Source organism: Podarcis gaigeae (assembly GCF_964106915.1).
Source record: "Podarcis gaigeae genome assembly, chromosome: 1".
Classification (NCBI taxonomy): domain Eukaryota; kingdom Metazoa; phylum Chordata; class Lepidosauria; order Squamata; family Lacertidae; genus Podarcis; species Podarcis gaigeae.
In genome coordinates, this window is record NC_139678.1 from 92,655,826 (window position 1) to 92,678,740 (window position 22,915).

At 43.8% G+C, this 22,915-nt stretch overlaps 1 protein-coding gene across 17 annotated transcripts in view; it reads left to right on the plus strand.

The window, feature by feature from the left end:
- The window catches only part of KALRN (kalirin RhoGEF kinase), a 523,049-nt gene that overhangs the window by 39,676 nt on the left and 460,458 nt on the right, over positions 1-22,915 (plus strand). For 3 of the 17 annotated variants that reach the window (XM_083722244.1, XM_083722224.1, XM_083722225.1), the window contains exon 1: positions 6,232-6,793. The exons of 11 other annotated variants lie outside the window; for them this stretch is intronic. In XM_083722244.1, coding sequence (XP_083578370.1) covers positions 6,721-6,793 — 73 coding nt within the window. In that variant the 5' untranslated portion in view covers positions 6,232-6,720. Of the gene's footprint in view, positions 1-6,230; positions 6,794-22,915 lie in introns of those variants that run through there. 3 more of the 17 variants (XM_083722245.1, XM_083722246.1, XM_083722239.1) reach the window with 2 other exon arrangements.

A 22,915-nucleotide genomic window follows, 5' to 3' on the forward strand; every position in this document is an offset into this window, starting at 1 on the left:
TCAGGAGAATCCCTAGAAGCAGTGGGGGAGGGAGAAAGGAGGAATTGTTCTGTCTACCAAGTAAGAATGCTTATGCAGATGGAACAGTCGGAAGAGCACAATGTTGAATTCCACCTGGAACCTTTGTGACACTGAAAGTAGGACATTGTTTTTGTCATTCAGGAGACAGCTTATAGTTCTAGTTATAGCTCAGTGCTTTCAGGTTCCCCATAGGCATCTGGTTGGCCAGTGGGAGAATAGGATGCTGGATTAGATGGAACATTGACCTCATCTATTCTAAGGTTCTTCAATGAAAGTTAACTTATAATCAGAAGGAAAGGCTAGCTGCTATTATGTTAACGGGTCGTGTTCTTTGGTAATGCTGAGCATTCAGTGCCTGTTTCTTGCCAAAAGCTCTAGTCACAGTGAACTGGTTTGTGCAGCATGGTTAAGCAAACTATGGCTTAGTAAGACTGCTCAAACATGTGGGATCTGGGAGAGGAGCTCTCAGCCACTTTTCTCCTCCCTAGCCATTTTTACTAAAGTGCTTTGTAGATCTAAGTCAAGGTTTGGCATAGTGTGCAATCCCATCTAGGCCTTGGGGCTAAGCTTTCTCCCCACTAACCATGGTATGTAGCCAAGAACTAGCCTTGCAACCGTAAAAAAAGGACCAGGGAAGAACAAAGTGTCTAAGCTCCTCACTGGAGGCATGCACATTTGCATGGTCTCACTAAGCCATAGTTTAACTTACCATGTCATGTGATCCAGGTCAGTGCAACGGAAGAACTGAGTGCCAGGGCAGTCTCACTTTGAACTGGCCTTTGTGTCCCTTGTGTTGGATGGGTGGGCTGAGCCCTTGGCAACCCAGGTTAGGCAGATAAAGTGAACAATGGGGGCAGGTTGTTACTATCAACTGCTCTATGATTCTTTGAAATGGCAATATACAGAGAGGGGAGATGACCAGCTTGAAAAGTGTGCTAGAGACTCTTGCATACTCCTTCCAGCACAGCCAGTTCTATAGACCAAAGCTACCCAGGGATTAAAAATAAATAAAGGAACGAATAATTTTGAATCTCATCAGTACTGTGGAATATCCAAATTTAAAAGACAGGTTCACATTGATTTCCAGTAAGCATCGTCAGATTCAGTTAGCTGTAGTTCTTACTGCACTTGGGAACCAGCAGTCCTTCACAGTGCAATGCAAACATTGTTCTATATTTCAATACAAAGCAAGAGAAAAAAGCAATCTTGAAAAGTTGATTTTGCATCAGATTTGTTCCTTCAATTCCAGATATATAAATATATCCAGCATATAATGTTTGCCTGTATTACAAATTGTGTGCTGTGTCCCTACAGTACCTTCTGCACAGCTTCAGGGCAGAGAGTAGAAATGATGGAGAACTGTTGGAGGACAGAACCATGAGGGCCATGTAGTTTGTGATGTGGCCCCTAAGAGAGGAAGATGCTGTTGATGCCCGGCTAGGGTTGCAATATTTGAAACAGTGAAAATCCAGACAGAAAAGTTACTGAGCTTTTTAAAGTTTTGCCCAAAAGCAGCAGTGCCAGCATAAACTGCCATAAGTCCAGATTTCCCCGAACATTCAGCCAGATAAATGGCAACCCTAGCTGAACTACTTCTGGACATGGAATGGGGAGGGGGAGTACCATCTTGTCCTTTGCCTCAGACAGCCCTCATCAGCTTTCTGTTAAAAACATTCCTGTTTAGACAAGCCTCCCCAGATGCTTAGTAAGTGGAGGTACGGTAATTTTAATCTATTTTAAGATCATAATTTTTGTATGTTTTAAAGTATGCTTGCGAATTTTTCTTGATTTTATTTTTTTAATCAATTTTTAAACTGCTTTGAGGTTGTTTTTTACGATCAAATGGTGTATAAATTTTACGAAATAATAAATAAATAATGAAGCAATTAAATAGCTTGGAATAGGGTTCTCCACTTGACCTCTGCTCTAATTTCCTTTCTCCTTGGACACTCCGGTCCCCCCAGTCTGTGATGCTGTAGTTTGTTCCTGATACCACCCACTGGGGTTTGCCGCTCCACTTTCATCTCTCATGGGATGCCTTCCAGCTGACTTTTCTCCTTCCCCGGATTCTCCTTGGTCCAGGTCTGCCTCCATCCTCTGCCCTCTTCACAGCTGCAGCAGTTCAAGAGGTCTGGACTGGGCAGTGAGCTAACTTCCCCAGTATCTTCCATTGATGGGGAAGTAGATCACCACATCATGGTCTGCAACAATACCCAGCTGTCCTTTACAAGCTCATGTGTGACATTCTCATATACCCTGCGCAACCAGATTTATTGCCTCTTAAATCACTCCTTTTTGCATTTGAAGAGCAGTGTTGTGAAGGTTATTGAGATGTTGGTCCAGTAAACAACATTTATCTATCCTTCCAGGTGGTGCCATAAGAAGGGAGAAAACAGAATTCAGCAGGAGGGGTAAAAGGGAAAGGCCAAGTCTAATATATTCAGCAGTAGCTGTGAAAGGGGTTGTGTAGTTGTGCCCATCTTACTTAGGAGGAGGAAGAAGCAGCTGTCATAGCAACTGCGCTTCTTATCCTCCCTGCCAATCCAGATTGAGAGTAATGTGAGGCACAAAGCATTGACCTCACTGAACTGGTTACATGTGCCATCAATGATGTCGTCACAGCGCTAAATCTCAGTAGCTGTTTGGCCTTATGATGTCATCACATTCACATCATTTTCTGTGATTGGCTGGATTGCATTTTGGGGAATAATAAAGCTGGGGTCAGGGGGAAGACACTTTTTTTAAAAAAAAAAAAAGAATTGAAACAGGTAGTGAACAATGTGGATGAACTGATGCCAATAAGGTAAAATTTTGGGAGGGGTCTGTCAGGCAGGAAATTTGGGGACCTTTTTATTGTTCTTGCCAAAGTCTCCTGCTGTGCAAAAAAATGTTCACCCATATACATTGAGTGGCACCTTAATTTTAAGATAATTGTTTAAGGTTTTTAATTTTTTATTTATACTTAATCATAACAGGAAATGCATGTGTTTCAAATGAATAAAAGCATGTTGCTTGAAATATGGTGAAGGATGCTGCCTATTATGCCTTTCGCGGATGGCACCTTTACACTTCACAGTGTCTTTCTTTGCTCTGTTTGCTCCCTCTGCAAGTGGTGAGTGAAGTTCCTTCTGAAGGCACACCTGTTTATATAGAAATGTTTAGGATCAGTAAATATGCTGTCATACCAGATCAGACTATCATTTGTCTGTCTAGGATGGGCCACTCTGATTGACAGTGGTCCAAGTAAAGGTCTTTCCTGTCACCTACTAGCCGATCCTTTTATTTAAATTAGAAATGTCAGGAATTGAATATGGGATCATCTGCATTCAAAGCATGTGCTCTACCAATAAACTATGGCTCTGAAGTGAGGCCTTTGTGCTCAGGGGCAGATTTTGCAATGACTGGAGCCCACCGGCAGCCTCAGATATTCCTGGAGTATAACCAGGCAAATGTCAGTGCAGCATAACCTCTGTACTGCCAAATCAGGAAGATCAACCAAAGCTGATTGTTATTGTGGAATTCTTGCTTATCTATTTATTTCAATCTTCTTCTTTTCCTGTAAGAACTCAAAGTGACTTGCAATAAAATAATAAATGCAAGTTCATAATACAAAAATGCAACAAAACACATTTTTTTAAAGCAATAATAAAAAGTCAGGCTGATTTGCCATTTTCTATCACTGCTGCAGAAGGAAAGTCTTATAATTGCCATTGTCCTCCAAAGTGCTCCCTAGAAGAACCACATCTTGACAAAGTGATGAAAAGTACACAAAGATGTAGCGAGGTGGACTTTCCTGGGGAGGGCATTCCACAGTGTTGCTGCCATAATTGGGAAGGTCCTGCCCCTTGCATTCACCCACCAAAGCTCAGTTCTCCTGGTACCTGGAGCAGGCTTGACTGGAGAGTTTGGGAGACTGGACACAGTGTATGGAGCTAGCTATGTTAAGCAGGCCAGGAACATGACAGAGACTAGAATTAGGATGTTGTTTACATTGTAGGTGACACAGGAACACATGGCAAAACAAGCAACAACTGGAAGTTGGAAAACTAACAGTTCTGTGGCACCTGAAAGACTAAAATTTATTATGACATAAGCTTATAGCTTCTGACTGTAAATCTTGTTCTCATAAGGCAAATGTAGTGGGGGGGAGCTTTTATGAGAATTCAGAATATGCTAACTAAAAGGAGGGGAGCATTTATTGGGGAAGGCTATTTATTTATTAGGGAGAGTGCTGTTGCACACATGTACTGCTTGTGGTCTTTCTTCCAATAGGCATCTGGTTGCAGGAAAAAGCTGCACTAGATGAGCCTTTGGTCTGTTCCAGCAAGGTTATTCCTACATTCTTAATTACCTCTAATTTATCGCTCAGCAGCATCTATGTACATGGCACTTTACAAAGTAGCATAAGCAAAATTAGCCAGTCCCTTGCTCACCAGCAGCTTACATTCTCGATTTCAACAGAGGGAGGAGGGAAGGGGATAGTTTAGAGGGGGTATATCACCCCAGTCTTGTCTTTTGATCATGTCTTTACAATGGTTCTCCACAACAGCCAGTCATGCTACCAACCACTGGTTGGATTCTCTTCTCCAGACAACAGTTTTTGAGATATGAAAGGTGTGTCCAACTCTACAGCCAGGCCAACTGTTACTAAATAGTACAAGGCAGTTTGGATACTGCTGCAAGAAGGAAATGTTTGATCCCATCTCACAACCTCTAAACCTTTCTGTGATGTCTAAATATTTTTGTGGGGGTGGGTGGGTCTTATACTTCTGAAGCCATTGTAATAAATACTGTTACCCATCTGGGTACAAATACCTGACAACCCCTGAAGGTATCCAAGTGCTATAGAAATCTAACAGATTTTTTACAATGGCACACGTTACTGACCTGAATGGAGCAAGATTAGCATAAAACACAGAAAAACCAGAGTCTGTTATGATGTTACACTATCCAGTGTCACTCCGTCCTGCGTAAATCTGTATGTATCTTTCCAACTATGGAGTCTTTTGGGACAGAGCACTTATATTTCCAAGTGCTTCCATCATGTAATCCTGGCCTGCCTGAGCTACAGAGGCACCTTCCCCCACCCTCATAAAAATATTGATATCCACTGTCTAAACGCATCATCTTGGGAGCCTTTAGGAGGCAGAAATTCACTCACTTGATATAGAAAGGGAAGAAAGTGAGTGGAAATGGGCAAAACAAGTGATGCATAGTGTTGATGCCACAGGCAGCTCTTCTTATGAATTCTAAGCTGCAAAGCTGCTACCTTGGAAGTATCTTTTGGGGTGTGGGGAGTGACTTGTTGGAAACATGGTATTTTCTCTCCCTTTCTCTTTCCACTTCCTCTCTCACACAAACCTTAGAAATGGAACTTCAGGTCCTATTCTGGAAACTGTCAAGCCCCCTAATTATTGTTTGGAAACCAACTGATACAACAGTCTGCAACAATTACCAAAGTGACGTCTGTGGAGCCGCTCTCCTGCCGCCTCCCTCCACCTCTAGCTCTCTGAAATTCAACAGGAGCCAGTTCCCTGCCCTTTTCTAAGCTAGACACCCCCTCCCGTCTCTCTCCCTGGCTGCCCACCGTGGATTTCCTTGCACACCTGAACGTTGCCCAGCTCTTACACTCTCTTGTTTGCTTGTTACTCTTCCGGTTAAGTAGGAAAGGATTTTAATTGCTGCTTCTGTAATGAGAGGGCAAGCGGAGGTGAATCATCAGAGGATGGAAAGGGTGGGGAGGGGGAGAGGAGCTTAGGTGGGCTAAAGAAAGAAAGAGAAGGGAAGGCAGGCTGCGATGACAGGGAAGGTGGCCCGAGCGAACTAAGGGGATTGAGGCGAGGGGAAGAGAGAGAGGAAGCCCCTTTGATCTTCGCCCAGGGCACTTCCCCTCTCCCTCAAGCGCACGCGACCCTCTCTTTCCCTTTACGCGGCTCGTCGCCTCCCAGCTTTTCCTGCCTCCTTTCAGGAAGTCCTGCCAAAGCTGCTTTGCAACAATGAGGATTAAAAAAAGAGATGGGGGTGTTGTCGTGCGGGGGGACGGGTGGGTGGTAGCGGTGACGCCCGGGGAAAACTGAGCTGTCATCTCTGTCTATATCCCTACCTCGGGTGGGTTTTTGTTTGTTTAGCTGGGTGGGTGGGGGGAGAGTATCACGCGTGGAACAAATAGGAGAAGGGGGATCGCCGGCAAAAGCTGAGGAGGAGGTGGTGGTGGGTGGGGGAGAGAGAGAGAGAACGATCAGAGAGCAGGTCTGAACAATAGAGAGGAGAGGGGGCGGGCGCAGCGTGAGGCGCTACTGGTGTGTGCGTGTGTGTGTGTGTACACGCCTTTGGGGTAAAAACAAGAGGCGGAGGAGGCGGGGACCCCCCCCCCTCCCCGAGGACAGGCAGGAGTAGCCGAAGATCCCAGCAGACCCCCTGGCAGGGATGGGGCTCGCCCGGGCTGGCTGCTGCTGAAGGCTGCTCCATCCCTTCCCTCCCTGCTTTCTCTTCCCTACACGCCCTCCCTCCCCTCCTCCTCCCTCCTCCTGGCCTGTGTGTATGTGTGTGTGTGTCTCCTCTCTCTCTCTCGCCCCTCTCCTCTCCTCCTCCTCCCCCCCAACTCACTGGATGTTACCCAGCCGCCGGGATCGTTGCTGCTGCTGCTGCCGTGCCTGCTGCTGCTGCTGAGCCCCCTGCTTCTCCTCCCCGAGCCCAGCCATGAACCCCGCCGAGGGGGCAGCGGAGGAAGGGGCAGTTCCCGATTCCGAGGTGGATGCCTTTTTCCGAACAGGTAAAGAGCAGAGGGGCGGCGGCTGGTTGGGGAGACAGGCTGGGCTGCCAGCGCCCCGGCGAGACCTGGAGGCGAGATTTGGTGATGTGTGTGGTGTGTTTATATCTCGGGTGATGGTTTACGTTGCGGAGCGTGTGATGTTGGAGTCCCTTTGTTTTGAGGGAAGCAGGGGGAGGGTATTTTTTTTGGGGGGGAGGGCTCCCCTAAGGAAAGGGACCCCCAATTGACACCCCCCTCGGATTTATTGCCTCGTCTTCCGCCCTACATTGTTCCCCCACACTCGTAATTATTGGACAAAAATAAAAACCCACCACCACAAACCAAACCCACTTATCGTCTCCTCTGTATATCCCAACCCCCTCTGCCCTCCCCCCGCCGCTCCTCTGGCACGACAGACAGACACTTTCGAGGGAGAAGCCGCCGTCTCCATGCACAACGATGCTTTTTGTGCGCTGGGCTTTGGGTTGTTTCCACGGATCTGGAAGGGGGGAAGGGGGCAAACTGTTGGCTGTCAGTCCGTTGTACAAGGCAAAGCAGACTGATGTTTCGCTCTCGGTCCTGCTGGTTTCATCCCATATGGATGAAACCTATATATGTTGAGTTTCCTGGGCTTCATGGCTCATCTGTATTATACAGCATATAACCCACAATGCTGCGTTTCGCTTTTCGCACAGGAACGGGGCGATCTTCGATCACTTTTGGGAAACCTGAGAGTAGGCTTGGTTGCAATCCATCCACTACACGCACACACCTCTCCAGATCGCCCGCTGTACTTCAGGCTCTTTAAAGCATCACGAAATCTTCCCCAACCTACATCCTTAAGTCGAACGAGGGGCTGAATGATGGTGTGTGCCTGTTGTGTAGACTAGGAGAGATGCTGGCTTCTTAAATACGCCTTTTAAGCTTGGCTGGTGTACAGGTTGGGTCTGGCGATGGAGCCAGAGGCTTAGATATTAGCCATCTTTGAGCTGCTGCCTCAATCTATGTTACCTCGCTGGATGAGTAAGGAGAGTGAGGATCGTGGGTGGGGAGGAGAGTATTCAGGGAGCATAATTAGTTATTGTGGAACCTATTTGACCCTCCTCTCCACCTCCCTATTCTGCAGGTAACAAATCTGTGCTTTTGATCGAGATGGCATGTGTGAAATTGCACCAAGATCCCTATTTTTGTTTGCACATCTTAGTGCTTTGTGTCTCCCTTTGATTATCCCTGATGAAATCTTTGCATAAACCCCCTCCTTGGCTCCTGGCTCCGCTTGTGCACTGTGTTAGCCAACCAACCGGTGTGTGTAGTTGTGGGTGTTTGCATTCATATGTGCGTGAAGACCTCGCTGGTGTGGATTTTTGGTTTTCAGCAAGGTATAGGCTTTTCTGCTGTGAACTTTCCAGGCAAAGTCTTTCAGTAGGTGATTTTAGAGGGCATGTCACGATGTAATTCAGTGTCCTGGGGATTGGTGTTTGCTCTCTGGTTTCAGGGGAGGGTACTAACATAACAGCAGAAGTTTGAATACAAGCAGCTGCGCCTACACCAGAAGAGAGCGTGATGGGGGAGGGGGGGGGTTTGTGAAACTTGCATGTACACAGGAGAGCCCTTTATCTTTGGTCTTAAATTCTGTTCTTAGCTCTGATGAAAGTATAAGGAAAAAAAGCCAACCTCACAGTCCTCCAGTGTTTTCCAATTCCACTAGCAGAACTTCTATGGGGAGGGGGAGAATTACAGGCAACTTGGCAGAGCCTTAATTAAGGATAGTAAAGGATTAAATGCTCCCTTTAGATGGAGGCTTGACCCTTCCAGACTGAGGCTGTTTTTTTACTCCTGCAACTACAGCTGCTTTGCTTTTCCAGCTGCCTCTCTCTCCTGCTTTGGTTCAGCCCTGATCATCAGTCACGCGGAGTGTTCCTCCAGCCACAGCAGAACAATCGCATCATCGCCCAAACTTTTCAAGAAGTTTATTCCTGCAGATCCATGACAGGCCCCCTGGCTGCCCTCCATGGAAGGCTGCACCCCATTTATGTGAATATGCTTTGATCTCAGAGGATAAGTATAATAAGGTCTGGCTGTGTGTATATCTCAGGAGCCACACGGTGCTGATGGATATTTGCCTGTTGATACCTTAAGAAGGCTACAAGCAAAGCAATTATAGATTTCTCATAGCCCTCTGGTGTGCAAGTGCCTTTGGGCTGTGCATGGTTTAATGGACGCCATTAAAACAATTTTCTCCAGCCCAGCCACCCCCCACTCCATTCCTTTATTTCTACAGACTGAGTGTGTGTTTAGGTAACTACTCAGTGACACTTCTACTGCAAGAAATGCTACTAAAAATAATGTTCTGATCAGATGTTTCCTTTTCTGACTGCTCTGCCAGAAATTCTACACCAAAATAATCTTGATTACAATCCTGTTTAGGTGCCCTGTGGATTTCCTGGAAGGTTTCTTGGCATTCATATTCATTGATGTTTGAGAAGCTTCTCCTTCCATTGCACTTTTGTACATGCTGTGATTTAGTTTCACACAATAATTTGTTATTAATTCATAGATGCAAAAAAGTGTCATTTGTTTGTAATGATAAGTTAACAGGCAGACTTTTAAATTAATACAAAGAATTATGAACAACAGCCAGTGAGTGTGAAAGACAGATCTAGGCATTTGTCTGTGGGCCCAAGCATGGCAAAATCAAATCTCTTCTTATTGGAAAGAAATCCATTTATCTAGGGAGACTTCTTGTTCTGTTGGCTCTTTGCTTTGTGTATGCTTGTGTTCTGAGTGCTTAGAGTTGCCGTTCTCAGTGTTAATAGATACAGTGGCGTAGCGTGGGTTATCAGCACCCGGGGCAAGGCAAGTAATTTGCGCCCCCTAACCCATGGATTTGCGCCCCCTAACCCATGGATTTGCGCCCCCTAACCCGTGGATTTCCCTAACCCCCAGATGTTGCGCCCGGTGCGGCCGGCCCCCCCTGCACCCCCCACGCTACGCCACTGAATAGATACCAGAAAATGGAAGGGGGAGGAGATGCTAGCAGTCAACATAGTATTGAAGGAAGTAACTCTAGTACAGAGAGCATTCATAAACAACCAAATGCTGTGTTTTAATCCAGAAACAATAACCTCTGCACTGAAAATTTCCTCTGGTGCAATTAGAAAGGACTGTGGGTCATTGCTCTATAGCACCATAGTTAGTTTTTTAAGTCTTTCCCTGAAGTCTTAGTTATAGTTTGCCAACTCTTTCATGATCAGGGACCACCTTGTTCTCCAGATAGTGCTCTGAGGGATGGAAGGATATGTTGCTCTTGGAGATGCACAAGTATCCTACTCCTCCCCCAAAATGCACTTTTGTAAGTGCTCATATCAGATGCTTGCAATGGTCCAAGGGTGCCCATGAAGTGCCCACCACAACCTCTTCCTCCCCCTTCCTCTGCTCCAAGCTGCAGAAACTTAACTTTGAGCTGGGAGAAAGCTGAAGTGGCAGGTAGTTCCAAGCCCCAGCAGAACATCTTTTTCTGCTGGGAATCCTGGTTTTGTAGTCCAAGTCACTGGGGTGTGGGGGAGATGTTTTATTGGGCCTTTGAAGTGCTTGCCTCTGCATCTTCCACCACTTTTTACCTGTTCTGAAGATAAGTTTATGGACTTTGGGGCAAGGAAAGTGAGAGGTGACAGCAGCTTGCAGGATCAAAGCAAGTACAGATTTGCTGGTCTTACTTAAAGAAGGCTTCTAACATAAGGTTTCCCAGTGGTGAAAGTGGACAGAGGAAAGTTTTCCTTCATCTCTCATAATAATAGAACCCAGCCACCCAGTAAAACTGAATGGTGGAAAATTCAGGACAGGCACGAAGGAACTTTTTCACACAACACATGGTTCACATAGCAATGTGGAGTTTGCTACCACAAGGTGTAGTAATGGCCAAGAACCTGGACAGCTTTAAAGTCAGATTAGACAAAGTCATGCAGGATCAAGCTATAATTGGCTAATAGTCATGATGGCTATCTATAGCCTCTGGTATGAGAAGCAGCGCCTAAGAATACCAGTGTACAAGTGGGAGTGGGAGTGCTGTTGTGGACTTCCTGCAGACATCTGCTTGGCAACAGAGATAATGATGCTGGACTTGATGGGCCTTTGGTTTGATCCACCAGTCTTCTTTTTATGCTCTTAATTTATGGAGCACATGCACTCTGGCACAGTAAAAATTCAAACAAGTATGTACATTGGCATATGTGAAATACAGAATTAGGGACATAAAAGTGCAGCATGGAATATATTTAATTTGCACAATTCGAAAACCCAATTCTTTTCCTTCTGAGTGAAACTCTGGAAAGAAGGAAACTTTCCCCCCCTTACAAGTGAAACATTTTATCAGACCCTTGATTAAAGTTTGGGAGAGACCAGATAAAATTACTTTTGGGGTCACATCTGGCACTATCTCTGCTAGCTGGCCATTCCACAGGGGATGATGAAAAGACCAAGAATGTGTAGCAACAAACAGCTTCCTTGTATCTCCTCAATGAGCCCATCTGAAGTACATTTTGTTGTTGCAGATTAAGCCATTCACTGATTCTTTCAGTTGCCATTCTGGTTCAGGATATATTCTCAGCATATTTTATAGCCTGCTGCTTACTCATCAGTGCCAGATTAAACCCTGGGGAGGCCCCATGGCAGTTGAAATCTCTCCCCACCCTTGCAAACATATCTCCTGATAAGTTTTTTATTTTACCAGCCAACAATTTTAATAAACCAAGAGGTGGTGCTCCTAAAAGGCATGGGGTTCATAGGCTGGTGCCTGCTCTGCCTTTTTGGTAATGTGGCTCTGTTACTCATTACACATAGTCACGAACAGAGCACTCTGAAATTCTACATAAATGTAACATTCTCCACGGCCAGTGATATTGAAAGTCACAGATATATCTAGAAGAATGAACAGGATTGCAATCTCCTCCCTTTCTCTTTTCTGACCTGGTCATCCAGCACCAGGGTGACCAAGGCAGTTTCTATCCCATAGCTAGGCCAGAAACTGGACTGAAATGGATCCAGGTATTGAGTATTACCTATAATTCCATCTTTTCCAGCACCTTATTTTAAAAAGTGGTGCATTGTATACTGGGAAATAATGGCTCACATGAGCTGGACCTAAATTTTTAAGAGAATTAGAACCACCACTTCTTTCAAGACAGCAGGACCTTACTTTCTCTCAAGGAAACATGAACCACACCTAAGAATCAAGTTTATTGCTTTATGAGGGAATTGTAAGGATCTAAAGAACATATGAGAGCTCTTAAGCCTCCAAGCAATTTGTCCCTCAGCCTAGAAAAGCTAAGAAGTATCCATCACAAGCTGACCGGATGGTGTTCTAGCTACATTAATTTCTGACTCAAACAACTGTAAAGTTCCATCGCTGTCACCTGACACTTTTAACTGGAGATTCAAGGATTCAATCTGGGACTTTGAACCTGTATGCAAAGCATGTGCTCTACTACTGAATGCTGATAGGCCCTTCCTAGTGACTTTCCAAGGTCCCTGGCAGAGGCCTTTTCCATACCGATCCTTTTGTCTAAACTGGAAATGCCAAGGAGCTTGTAGATGCAAGGCACATTCTCTATGAGCTACAGCCACCACCCATTAACTTTCCATTAGGCTTCCATAATGACTGTGTCACTCTTAAAAAATAAATAAGTAGCCTTCTGATTTGCCAGTCACATTCACCCTGCACTCTCCCCTGTTGGCCTTAGCTAGAAACTGACCTGCAAGAGCTGCTGTTTAGTGTTGTTCTGGGTTCCCACTGTGCAGTACTAGGAGGGCCCTCAAGAGCCCTGTTATCCAGCTCTACCTGGCAGTAGAGTGATATCTTATATATGGCAAAAAAGAGAGAGAAAATGAATAATAAAAAGAGGACTGAAGCAGCACAAATTTCTTTAAAATTGATATGCTCTTAATTCAGGGTTTCACAAAGTTGGGTATCCAGCTGTTTTTGGACTACAGTTCCCATCACCCCAACCACTAGTCCTTGATGGAAGTTGTAGTCCAGCAACAGCTGGAGACCCAAGTTTGGGAAACCCTATGTCTAATTTAGACATACAAATTTCGAAATAACAGTTATACTTTCAGTAGAAATATAGTACATCTTGCCATAGTGGGGAAGCCTGTGACCTGGTTGCCTGCTCAGTCTTGACGGTCAACTTCAGCATCCTATTCCCCTCAGTGACCAACCAGATGCCCATGGGAAGCCCATAAGCAGGACTTGAGTGCAATAGGCCTTTCCCACTATTGTTCTACAACAACTGGTATTCAGAAGTAAGGTACCTTTGATTCTGGAAGTAGTATATAAGTATAATGATTAGTAGCTATTGATAGCCTTATCCCCCATGAAACTTAACAGCATGTGGCCCCATGTTCCACCAGTTGCTGACCACTTAAAATTATATTTTTGCATGTGTTTAATTCTGCTGTTTATTCACAAGACATAGGAGAATTGAAGCTTGGGTATATAAGGATATATTAATCACACTCTTTTTATGTGAGTTTTAGGTTTTCCAGTTGTTTTGGCTGTTCCCTAGGCGTCTTGAATTAATTGGGGTTGTATATAGTTTCCCATTTGTGAAACAAAATATAAATTACTTTGTTGACTGTACCAAAAAGGAAGTTGTGTGTATACATTAAAAAAAGGAGGGTGGCCTTTCTAGCAATACTTTTTACTACAATAAAAGATCTGTGGGGAAATATTTTTTTTCCATGTATTTCAAGAATTCCTTAACAACACCTTGGTGAAAACAGACAAAGGAATCCTTTGTCTAAATTAAATATTTATAAAGGAGAAGTGACAGAACAATACAATGCAAATTCCTAAATGTCAGGAAAGAGCAATTATTAGTTCTATCCATACAGAGTGGGGGGGAGGGTATTGATTTCTAAAATTACTATTCTATTGTGTAGCTTGAACATTGGTTATATTTAATATGGTAGGATATGTTATCTGTTCCTGATATTCTTCTACTTTTTTTTTTAAGGCAATGAATTATTCTGTCTCTGTGGCTCCCTCTCTCCTTTCCATCTACTGGTGTGTCAGACTTTTGTTATTGCTCATTTGTGCACAAGTGACTGGCAGTTCTATCACTAAACAAGTTAAAAATGAATGATTGGCAGTGGACAAGCTGTTTGATCAATAGAGGCTCTTGAAATTATGTCTGCAAAGGAGTTCCTTGAGGCTGAGGAACTATACGGCTCTTAATAGGACATAGACATTGAATCAATCTGTTTGTCTCCGTTGGTAGACAATGCTTTTCATGATGTCTTTACTTTCTTGCTTTCAGACTTCATAAATGGTCAACCTCCATGATGCACATAAATCAATGAGGCTGAGATGCAGAGTAGATTGTCATAATTTGCCAAGGAATCCCAATGTTGACTTTAACATTGTGGCAGTTTTGTCTTACCAGATTACTAGTCAGGAGGGCTGTTGTAGCTGGAAAACAATGATGGTTGTTTGTTGTCATTTGGGTATATAGCTAACATACATTAATTCAAGGTGAATCATAGAATTGTAGAGTTGGAAGTGACCGCAAAGGTCATTTAGTCTGACCCCCTGCAATGCAGGAATTTCAACTAAAGCATCCATGACAGATGGCCATCCAACCTCTGCTTAAAAACCTCCAAGGAAGGAAAGTCCACCAGCTCTCATGGGAGTCTGTTCCACTGTCAAGAAGCTCTTACTGTCAGAAAGTTATTCCTGATGTTTAGGTCAGGGGATGGTATTCTTCTTTGTCAGCATTACATTAAGGTAAAGGTAAAGGTACCCCTGCCCGTATGGGCCAGTCTTGCCAGGTTCTAGGGTTGTGCGCCCATCTCACTTAAGAGGCCGGGGGCCAGTGCTGTCCGGAGACACTTCCGGGTCATGTGGCCAGCGTGACAAAGCTGCTCTGGCGAGCCAGCACCAGCGCAGCACACGGAAACGCCGTTTACCTTCCCGCTATAAAGCAGTACCTATTTATCTACTTGCACTTAGGGGTGCTTTCGAACTGCTAGGTGGGCAGGAGCTGGGACCGAAAGACGGGAGCTCACCCCGCCGCGGGGATTCGAACTGCCGACCATGCGATCGGCAAGCCGTAGGCACTGAGGTTTTACCCACAGCGCCACCTGTGTCCCGATAGCATTACATTGGAAGGTGGTTAAATGCTATCACTGAAGATGAATGTGGGTAATAGTTTACAAAAAAGGGGGGATTAGATGTGAAACCTGCCAGTGTCCCCCTTTTACTAGGTGACTGAGCATGGTCAATGAATATGCATACCAATGACAATGGGATCTTGTAGAAGAACCTCTCACCATCAACATATGTTAAATTGCAGATTGTCTGCTGACAAGACCATGTGCATACAGCAGTATTAACAACAACAGCAATAATATAATTTATTACCATCCATGAAGGTGGTGGAGTGGGTCACAATTTACATTAAAAACAGTATAAAACAAACTACAATCACAAGAATAGGGTGAATCCTAAAAATGCACATCTCAAATCAAATTCGTCAAGAACATAATAGCTACCGCTAGCTGTTTCTGACCATAGAGGGATATAGGAACACATTTTAAAGTGTACATTTGGTTTTCAGTGGAGAAATGGTTGCACACCTTTCAAGAGACAGGACTCATTGCAGGGAAATTTGGGACAGGTGCAAGCACCTAGGAGCCATGATGAAGTATTTTGTTGCTTCAGCTGCTATGACTTATAGTTCCAATGAGGTTTCAGTATAGATACAGAACTGCAATTTTACCAAAGTACTATGACACATGCTTGTACAGTAACCATTGGTATTTATGAACATATGAAAGGAAAATACTTTTGGAGGGCTAGGGTTTATTAACCCAATTTTCCCTGTAATTTATTACTTGAAACATCAGCACGGCTGAGGGCCAAATGAGAAGCATTTGTGCCCATATTTTATTTGGATGAAGGTTCTGCATTTAATATTATGGTGAATAAACAATTCTTGTTCTGTAGTATGGAGCAGACCAGTATGAAACCTCATGGAATTCAGTGTTTTACTAGAGAGTGGTCTTGAAAGTGGAACATTCCAAAAAACCTCTTCAGCAAAGGAAGGAAAGTGAGCAAACAGATCAAACTAAAATGTTATGTTTTATTAAATGTAACTATAAAATGTAATGATGGAACTGTGTTTTTCTAGTCACCTCCATGCCAGGATTCATAGAGGGTGCTATCCAGCCTCCTGTCAGTTTCAGGCTAGAATCCTTTGTGTGCTTACCTGAGAGTTGTTGGCATTCCTCTGTCCTGAGAGACAATGGAGTGTGCCTCTGGGGCGAAGTCAAACTGCTGGAGAATCACAGCGCCTGCTGTGGCTGCAGAGACCAGTAAATCATAACTGCTGCCTCCTGTGTTGTTATTGCTGTGTTAGCAGCACTGGTGACCTTTCTAGGGTGCAAGCCTGGGCAGTGTGTATGGAGATCCTGAGCTACCCAGACGACAATACTCCCCTCTCAGCCCTGCTGATGTGGTCCAAAGGAAAGCAGCAGCATTTGACACTAGCTTGGCTGCAGAAGTTGCCTGAGTTACCTGAGAGTAAGCCTCATTGAACTCTGTGGAACTTACTTCTGTGTAGCTATGTAAAGGCTCATGGTGCTGGCCATTCATTTACCCCCTTACTGGAGAAAATGAGCTATTGAAGTTGGACTCTGCAAGCACAGTAATTGAGGCGAGAGCTCAGGGATGGCTTCCTAAACATTTCCCAGAAAAGACTTGTGCCCTGTGGCAGGGAAACCTTCATTCAAGTACCATCTGCAGCTTCAAACATTAGGTGGATAGATTTGCTCTCCAGTTCTACCTGTGGAATATGTCTATTGGCAGAGATATTCCTATTCAGTCAAGGTAGCTTTGATCCTAACTTGGCTCAAATGTGGCAACATCAGGCATGTAGAGATCTACTCCTTTTATCTCTGCACCTGACACTTGCAGATAAGAAGTTGCCTGTAATACAAAAACTGAAAATCTCTTTCTGCAGTTTTTGTGCAACTTTTTCTTTTATTTCAGCCGTGGAATAAAGCTGCTGTAATTAGGCATACTGTGCTTTTTTACTCTCATCATGCTTGGCTGAGGATAATGAGAGAAAATTATCTTTAATAATAGCAATTGGTGAGCTGGAGTGCTGTGGTCATTTATATTGCAGAAACAGTCTTTGGTGGGCCTGTGTATGGAGGGAAGAGACGTAGGCTTTGCCTCAAAGTGTGAATCAAACAATATCCCTGTAACATGAATATCAGTAGGATGTGGATAGAGTTCCTAACTGGCCCAACTGCTGTGTTTTAAACAGCAGCCTAACAGAGAGATTCAGCATGAGAAAAAGTCCATGTCGTTTTCTCCCTCCATGCCAGGAAAATATTCACATGTTTAATTTTACATATCAAGATGTGGGGCAGGGAGTTTCAGGGTCAGTACTCGAGGTGCAGTCCCCCTGAAATCCTGAATAATGTGATATATTTCTGCTACTATTCCATGCTTTCCGGAAAATGCCAGGTGAGGCTTTCCAGGAATGTTCTGGTCATATGCCGTGCTGGCACAATGGAGATCGTGGACTCATATCTAGGATTAGAATCCCCATGCTCACATTGCCATTTGGATGTTCTTAATTAGATGACTCTTCAAGCTTTTATTTTATTTTGAAGTCTCTCTGTCTACATTATTAGCTCCTGCACATCTAGCTAGCATGTGAAAGTGAAAGGAAGTATCATCACATAGCAAGTGAACGACCAAGCTGAAAGTTCTCTGTGGTGGTTCGCAGGAGGGTCAGATAAACTTAGCATGCAATGACAGGAGGATTGCCAAACACATGGCAATCCACAACACATGGTTAGTGGTGGGCTGGAATTGATTTGCAGTTTCACAAGTTATGCAGACGCACTGTATAGCTTGTATGTCTTTAGTCAGGAATGGTATGGTCCTGGATAAACCAGCACTAATAATAATTGTGATGCAGTGAGATGTGAAATCTATGATTGCATCCAGGGGCAGTGCAGATTGCACAAACTGTTTGCACACAGTTGTGCCCATCTGATGCCAGTCTTGCAGTGCAGCACTAATCAAACAGCTGCATCTGATGTCTAATAGACCCATGGCTTTCCATGGCTTTGTGCTAGTGCAACAAAAGTCTACCCTGAGCTATCCTGCTAAGAAGTAGTATGTCAGAAAATGCTGTGTTCCTTTATGAATTAAAAAAAGATTATATACTTGAATACACACACACACACACACACACACACACACACACAAACTTGCCCTGTAGGAGAATGGCTCAGGCCTAGTGTGATGTTACTCCTTGTATATTCCAGATATAATATCTTGAATTAAAAAATAAATAGTAAAGAGATCCCCGTGGAATCCCCAAATGTGCAAGAGAAAGGAATCTGACCTGATGTGGTTTAGCTGCTGAAAATAGAATATGCACTGTTAAATATGACTTGGTTATATTCTATGGAGTTGTTGGCACAGATCCTGAGTCCTAGAGTGTCCTGTGGCACTCCTGCTGTTATAATCAGAATTGGCAGCCTACATGCGGACAGCAGCATCGACAGAGAACAATGGTGCCTGATTCTTATTTGTCAGCTTGGACAAAGGGCCTGCTGATGGGTTATGGTGGAAGGGAGAGCATTTCTTTTGTATGATGATACCAGCATGGCAGATGGCTAATTGGACATGATAAACCACTGGGGCAACTAAAAAATGGGATGAGGGGAGGGTGAAAAATGGAGGTCTGTGGGGATTATCAACTCCTGCTCTGACATGTTAAAGAAAAGGAGGAAATTCTCGGTCAAAAGCAGTTGACATTAACTTTTTGTTGGGGGGGGGGGTGTATTGTTGTCGCTTGACCATATGTCATCCAGAAAAGGATGGGGAATTGCCTATTGAACTCCTTACTCAGCCTAGCTAATGTGAAAGCGTATTTCATTAGCTGCAAGCAAATCATATTACTGGATGAAAAGGTAAGGAAAGAACATTGTCCCCAGAGATGCCAGTTCAGCTCTTAGTAAAATTAGCAGATCACAGTCTTGTCAGAGAAACGTTCAAGTGTTGCACCAAAGAGGACCTAGATGGGGTAGGGGTGGGGGAAAGGACATTGTTGTGCTGGCAATTTCAGTGAAAATAGGAATGAAATCTCTGCCAAAGTCTGAACATTTGATCTGCGTGCAAAAACAAAATAAAAGCATTGATAAAATCAAGGAAGAATTTATATGACCAGCCAGTGTATCCATATATTTCTCACTCATTGAGTTTAGGTTATCAAACCAGGTTTTCAGAGCAGGCCTTAAACTGCCAGGCCTATTTGCTGTGCTAATGATTAATTTATTTGAAATTATGAACTGTCGGGGTTAATCTTGAATTTGTTAAATCTAAGTCATACAGAAATTAATGTTGCTAGATTCTTGAAGCTGAGAGGAAGACTAGTACTGTATATTCAGAGGAATCCTCCCTGTCTCAATTATGATATGATCTTCTTGATTTCCATGTTGGCAGTAAAGAAGCACTGTAATATAATGTGAAAGCAATTACATCTATTCCTTGTATTAAACAAGTGTATGGACCCTCTATTTCAGGGGATGAAGTTTGCAGTGTCATTTGTGTGCCTGTAGCTGAGGCTGATGCAGCCATGAGATAACGGCACGGATCAACTTGTGACTGTAGTTGGGTTTCCTGGGTGGTGTAACAGCAGGGACAGATGGGGAGCAGGACTTAAGGGTCACTAACATACAGTAAACCTGTGACTCAGACAAGAACTGGAAGGGCTGGGGGGCTGGGAATTATTTATTTGCTATTGGTTCAGGAGGAAGCTATGACCAGGATAGTATGGTGTATCCAGAAAGTAGCTAAGGAATAGTGCATTCTGTGGGTTTTCCCTCCCACGATTGCAAAACTGAGAAAATGTTGCATTGTCAAGGGGAGTGAGTAAATTTGCTTTGTTCAAGACTACAAACCATCTGAAGGTGAAAAGATGGCAAAAGTCTGCAATGTACCAATCAATCAGGGCATTTCTAGAAATCGCACGGTGGCGGTAGCACAGCAGCAGCAGCAGCAGCAGCAGCAGGAGGAGGAGGAGGAGGCCCCATTAGCTAAATTGTATCTCAGGTTAAGAACAGTTTCAGGTTAAGAACGGACCTCCAGAACGAATTAAGTTCTTAACCCAAGGTACCACTGTACTGTTCTGATATGTGCTCCATGCCCTTTTGCAGTCCCAGCAAGAAAACAAGAAAACAAAATCCCCAAGAGATTCTCTGGTGGGCTACATTGTACATACCGTATTTTTCGCTCTATAAGATGCACCAGACCACAAGACGCACCTAGTTTCTGGAGAAGGAAAACAAGGAAAAAAATATTATGAATCTCAGAAGCCAGAATAGCAAGAGGGATCGCTGCGCAGTGAAAGCAGCAATCCCTCTTGCTGTTCTGGCTTCTGTGATAGCTGCGCAGCCTTCATTTGCTCCATAACACACACACACATTTCCCCTTACTTTTTAGGAGGGAAAAAGTGAGTCTTATAGAGCAAAAAATACGGTACTTGATTAACTGCATTCAGCTGGCAAGTCACAAATTGTGCAGATCCAATCTAAGCTATTTCTCAAATTCATACCTTTCAGTGAGTCGGAGAGGAAAACAGACCTGCATGAAAGGTCCACATTCTCCTAGATAACCAACATTTAGAAACATACAATTTCAATGAACACTACACAGGATACATTTACCCACCTACTCAGTCTGCAGTCATATATGCATCTACTCAGAAGCAAGTCCTGGCGAGTTCAATGGGACTTATTCCCAGGTGAGTATAGATAGGACTGCAATGTTAGAAACTTATAGAGCTGATGGGAGTTGCAGTCTAGCAATATCTGGAGGGCTACAGGTCCCTAACCCCTGTTCTAGAGGCTTTTCTGGTAAAGACATGAATTTTGAAGAATGGCAATGATAGTGGCTCTCCCATACAAAAAGTTTTAACACAGCATCCCCCATCCTGGAACCCTTCAGATGTTTTGAGCTATGGTTCCCATCAGCCCCAACCAGCATGGCCATTGGTGACGGAAGTCCAACAACATCTGGAGGGCACCAGGTTGGGGAAGGCTTCTGTAGCGTAAGAAGGGGACCAAATATTAGGGATTGTGATTTTCCAAGGTTTTGAATATAGGAGTGTATGCATATGGTAGAGAGGAACTGGGAGCTAAGACAACTGAGGAGATTGTACTATGCTTAATATATGTTCTGTTCATTGCCTCCTATTCAGAGGGATAGATCATAAAACAGCTGGCCCTTTTGGAAATATCTACTGTTGCCTTCATGGCAATTTAAACTGCTTGCTTCATCTTTGAAAAGTGGAGCAGGGAGCTCAGAGAACGATGCTAATAGACTCCATCTGAAGCATTTGGATAAATTCAATCCGAAGGAGCAAGTCAAGCCTAACGGGTGTGAAGTAATGATCTCGTGAGCTTTGAAAGCCTGGACTGACAACATTTCTACTGGGAAGCAAGGCTGAGCAACCAATTGCAGAAGCCTATTTGGGTGTACTTTGCCTCATTCTCCAGATCTTTCTTTTGAACTTTTAAGAGAGAGAGAGGGAGTGTCTGTTTTAATTTTATTTTTTAGGGGAGCAGCTGCTTTAGGTACTTCAAAAAGCTGATGCTAGAAATAAAGAAGCAGCACGAATGGATGAGTTATTTTATATCTCTGTGTTGCCCTTTAAACAATAAAGCCAATGTTACTGGTATAATCCAATCATCCTTTTGTACACACTAGAGTCTGGTTTTTCCAAGTTTGAAACAGCTGAGGAAAACTCCCTCCCTGCCTCCAGAATTAAAATTGGAGACATATTCCAGTCTTGCAGCTGAAAAGGAGTATCTGCACGACTCACTGATCTGGGGATGCCTCCTGATTGGGCAAAGGCCCTCTGCCAAGAGTAGTGACTTTATGCACACTAAGTCAGAGTGCCAGCCCAGTTTGCACAGTATTGCTACTCAAGACAGCAGCCTTTTCCAGCCCTACCTGGAGGTGTCAGGGATTGATGTTGGGACTTTCTGCATGCAAAAACATATACTTTGCCTCTGAGCTGTGACTCTTCCCCTTTCACAGTAAGTGGCTGTATATTAGGTCAGTCTGTCCATCTGTCTACACTGAATGTCACATGGAAGATGGAGCAAGCTTGTTTTCTCTAGCTCGGGAGGCTAGGACCTGAACCAATGGCTTCGAGTTACAAGAAAGGAGATTTCAACTACGGTAAACGTCAGAAAGAACTTTGTGACAGTAAGAGCTGTTGCCGACTGGAACAGGCAACTTCATCTGAGAATGAGACATTGTACTACATCTCTGCAACAGGAGTTGCTCATTTTTTTTATTACTCATAGAACCATTTTAATGCCACCCTTTGGCCCTAATGAGGACCACCAAGGTGTTTTACAATAAGAATTTAATACACTTGAAAGCAAAGCATTAAAACTTAAGAGTAAGATATTTTAAAAAACAAACAAACAAACAAACAAACAAACATTGCTGGCAAGCTTAAGATCTACTACAGGCCTGGTGGAATAACAACATCTTAAGTGCTTCCTTAAAAACAACAGAGAAGGACCAAAATTTTGAATGACCCAGTTCCACTTGATCACAGTTACATAGCAGGATTTCCTGCTTCCAATGGGGATTAACAGGAAGACAGTAAGGCCAGAACCATGATGTTGTGGGCAGGGCTGGTGTTAGGGGTAGGTATTGTCAGATCTCTGTCAAAGCCTACACACTTCAGCTACACACTTCCAGGTTTAAAGTGTTTAGGTTCCAAGTAGTTTGAGAACTAAGCTGTTCGAAAATTGAAGTACCACTGTACTGGGAAATGCTGGGAAATAACCAGGGATATTTTACATGTGTTCTACTTGTCAAGGTAACAAGCAACCTCCTCTGAGAATGAGTAATTGTTCTAAATCTGTGATTTTCTTTTAGAAAAGTGGCATCTAAAATAGTTTAAATAAGGTCAGCTGGGATCCTATAGGCTTCTCAAGTTACCTGAGCCACACTGCGCCAAATGTTGTAGAATCCGCATCTCAACTGATGGCAATCTTATCACTATATTGCTGCAAAATTCTGAACGGCTCTTACCTCCG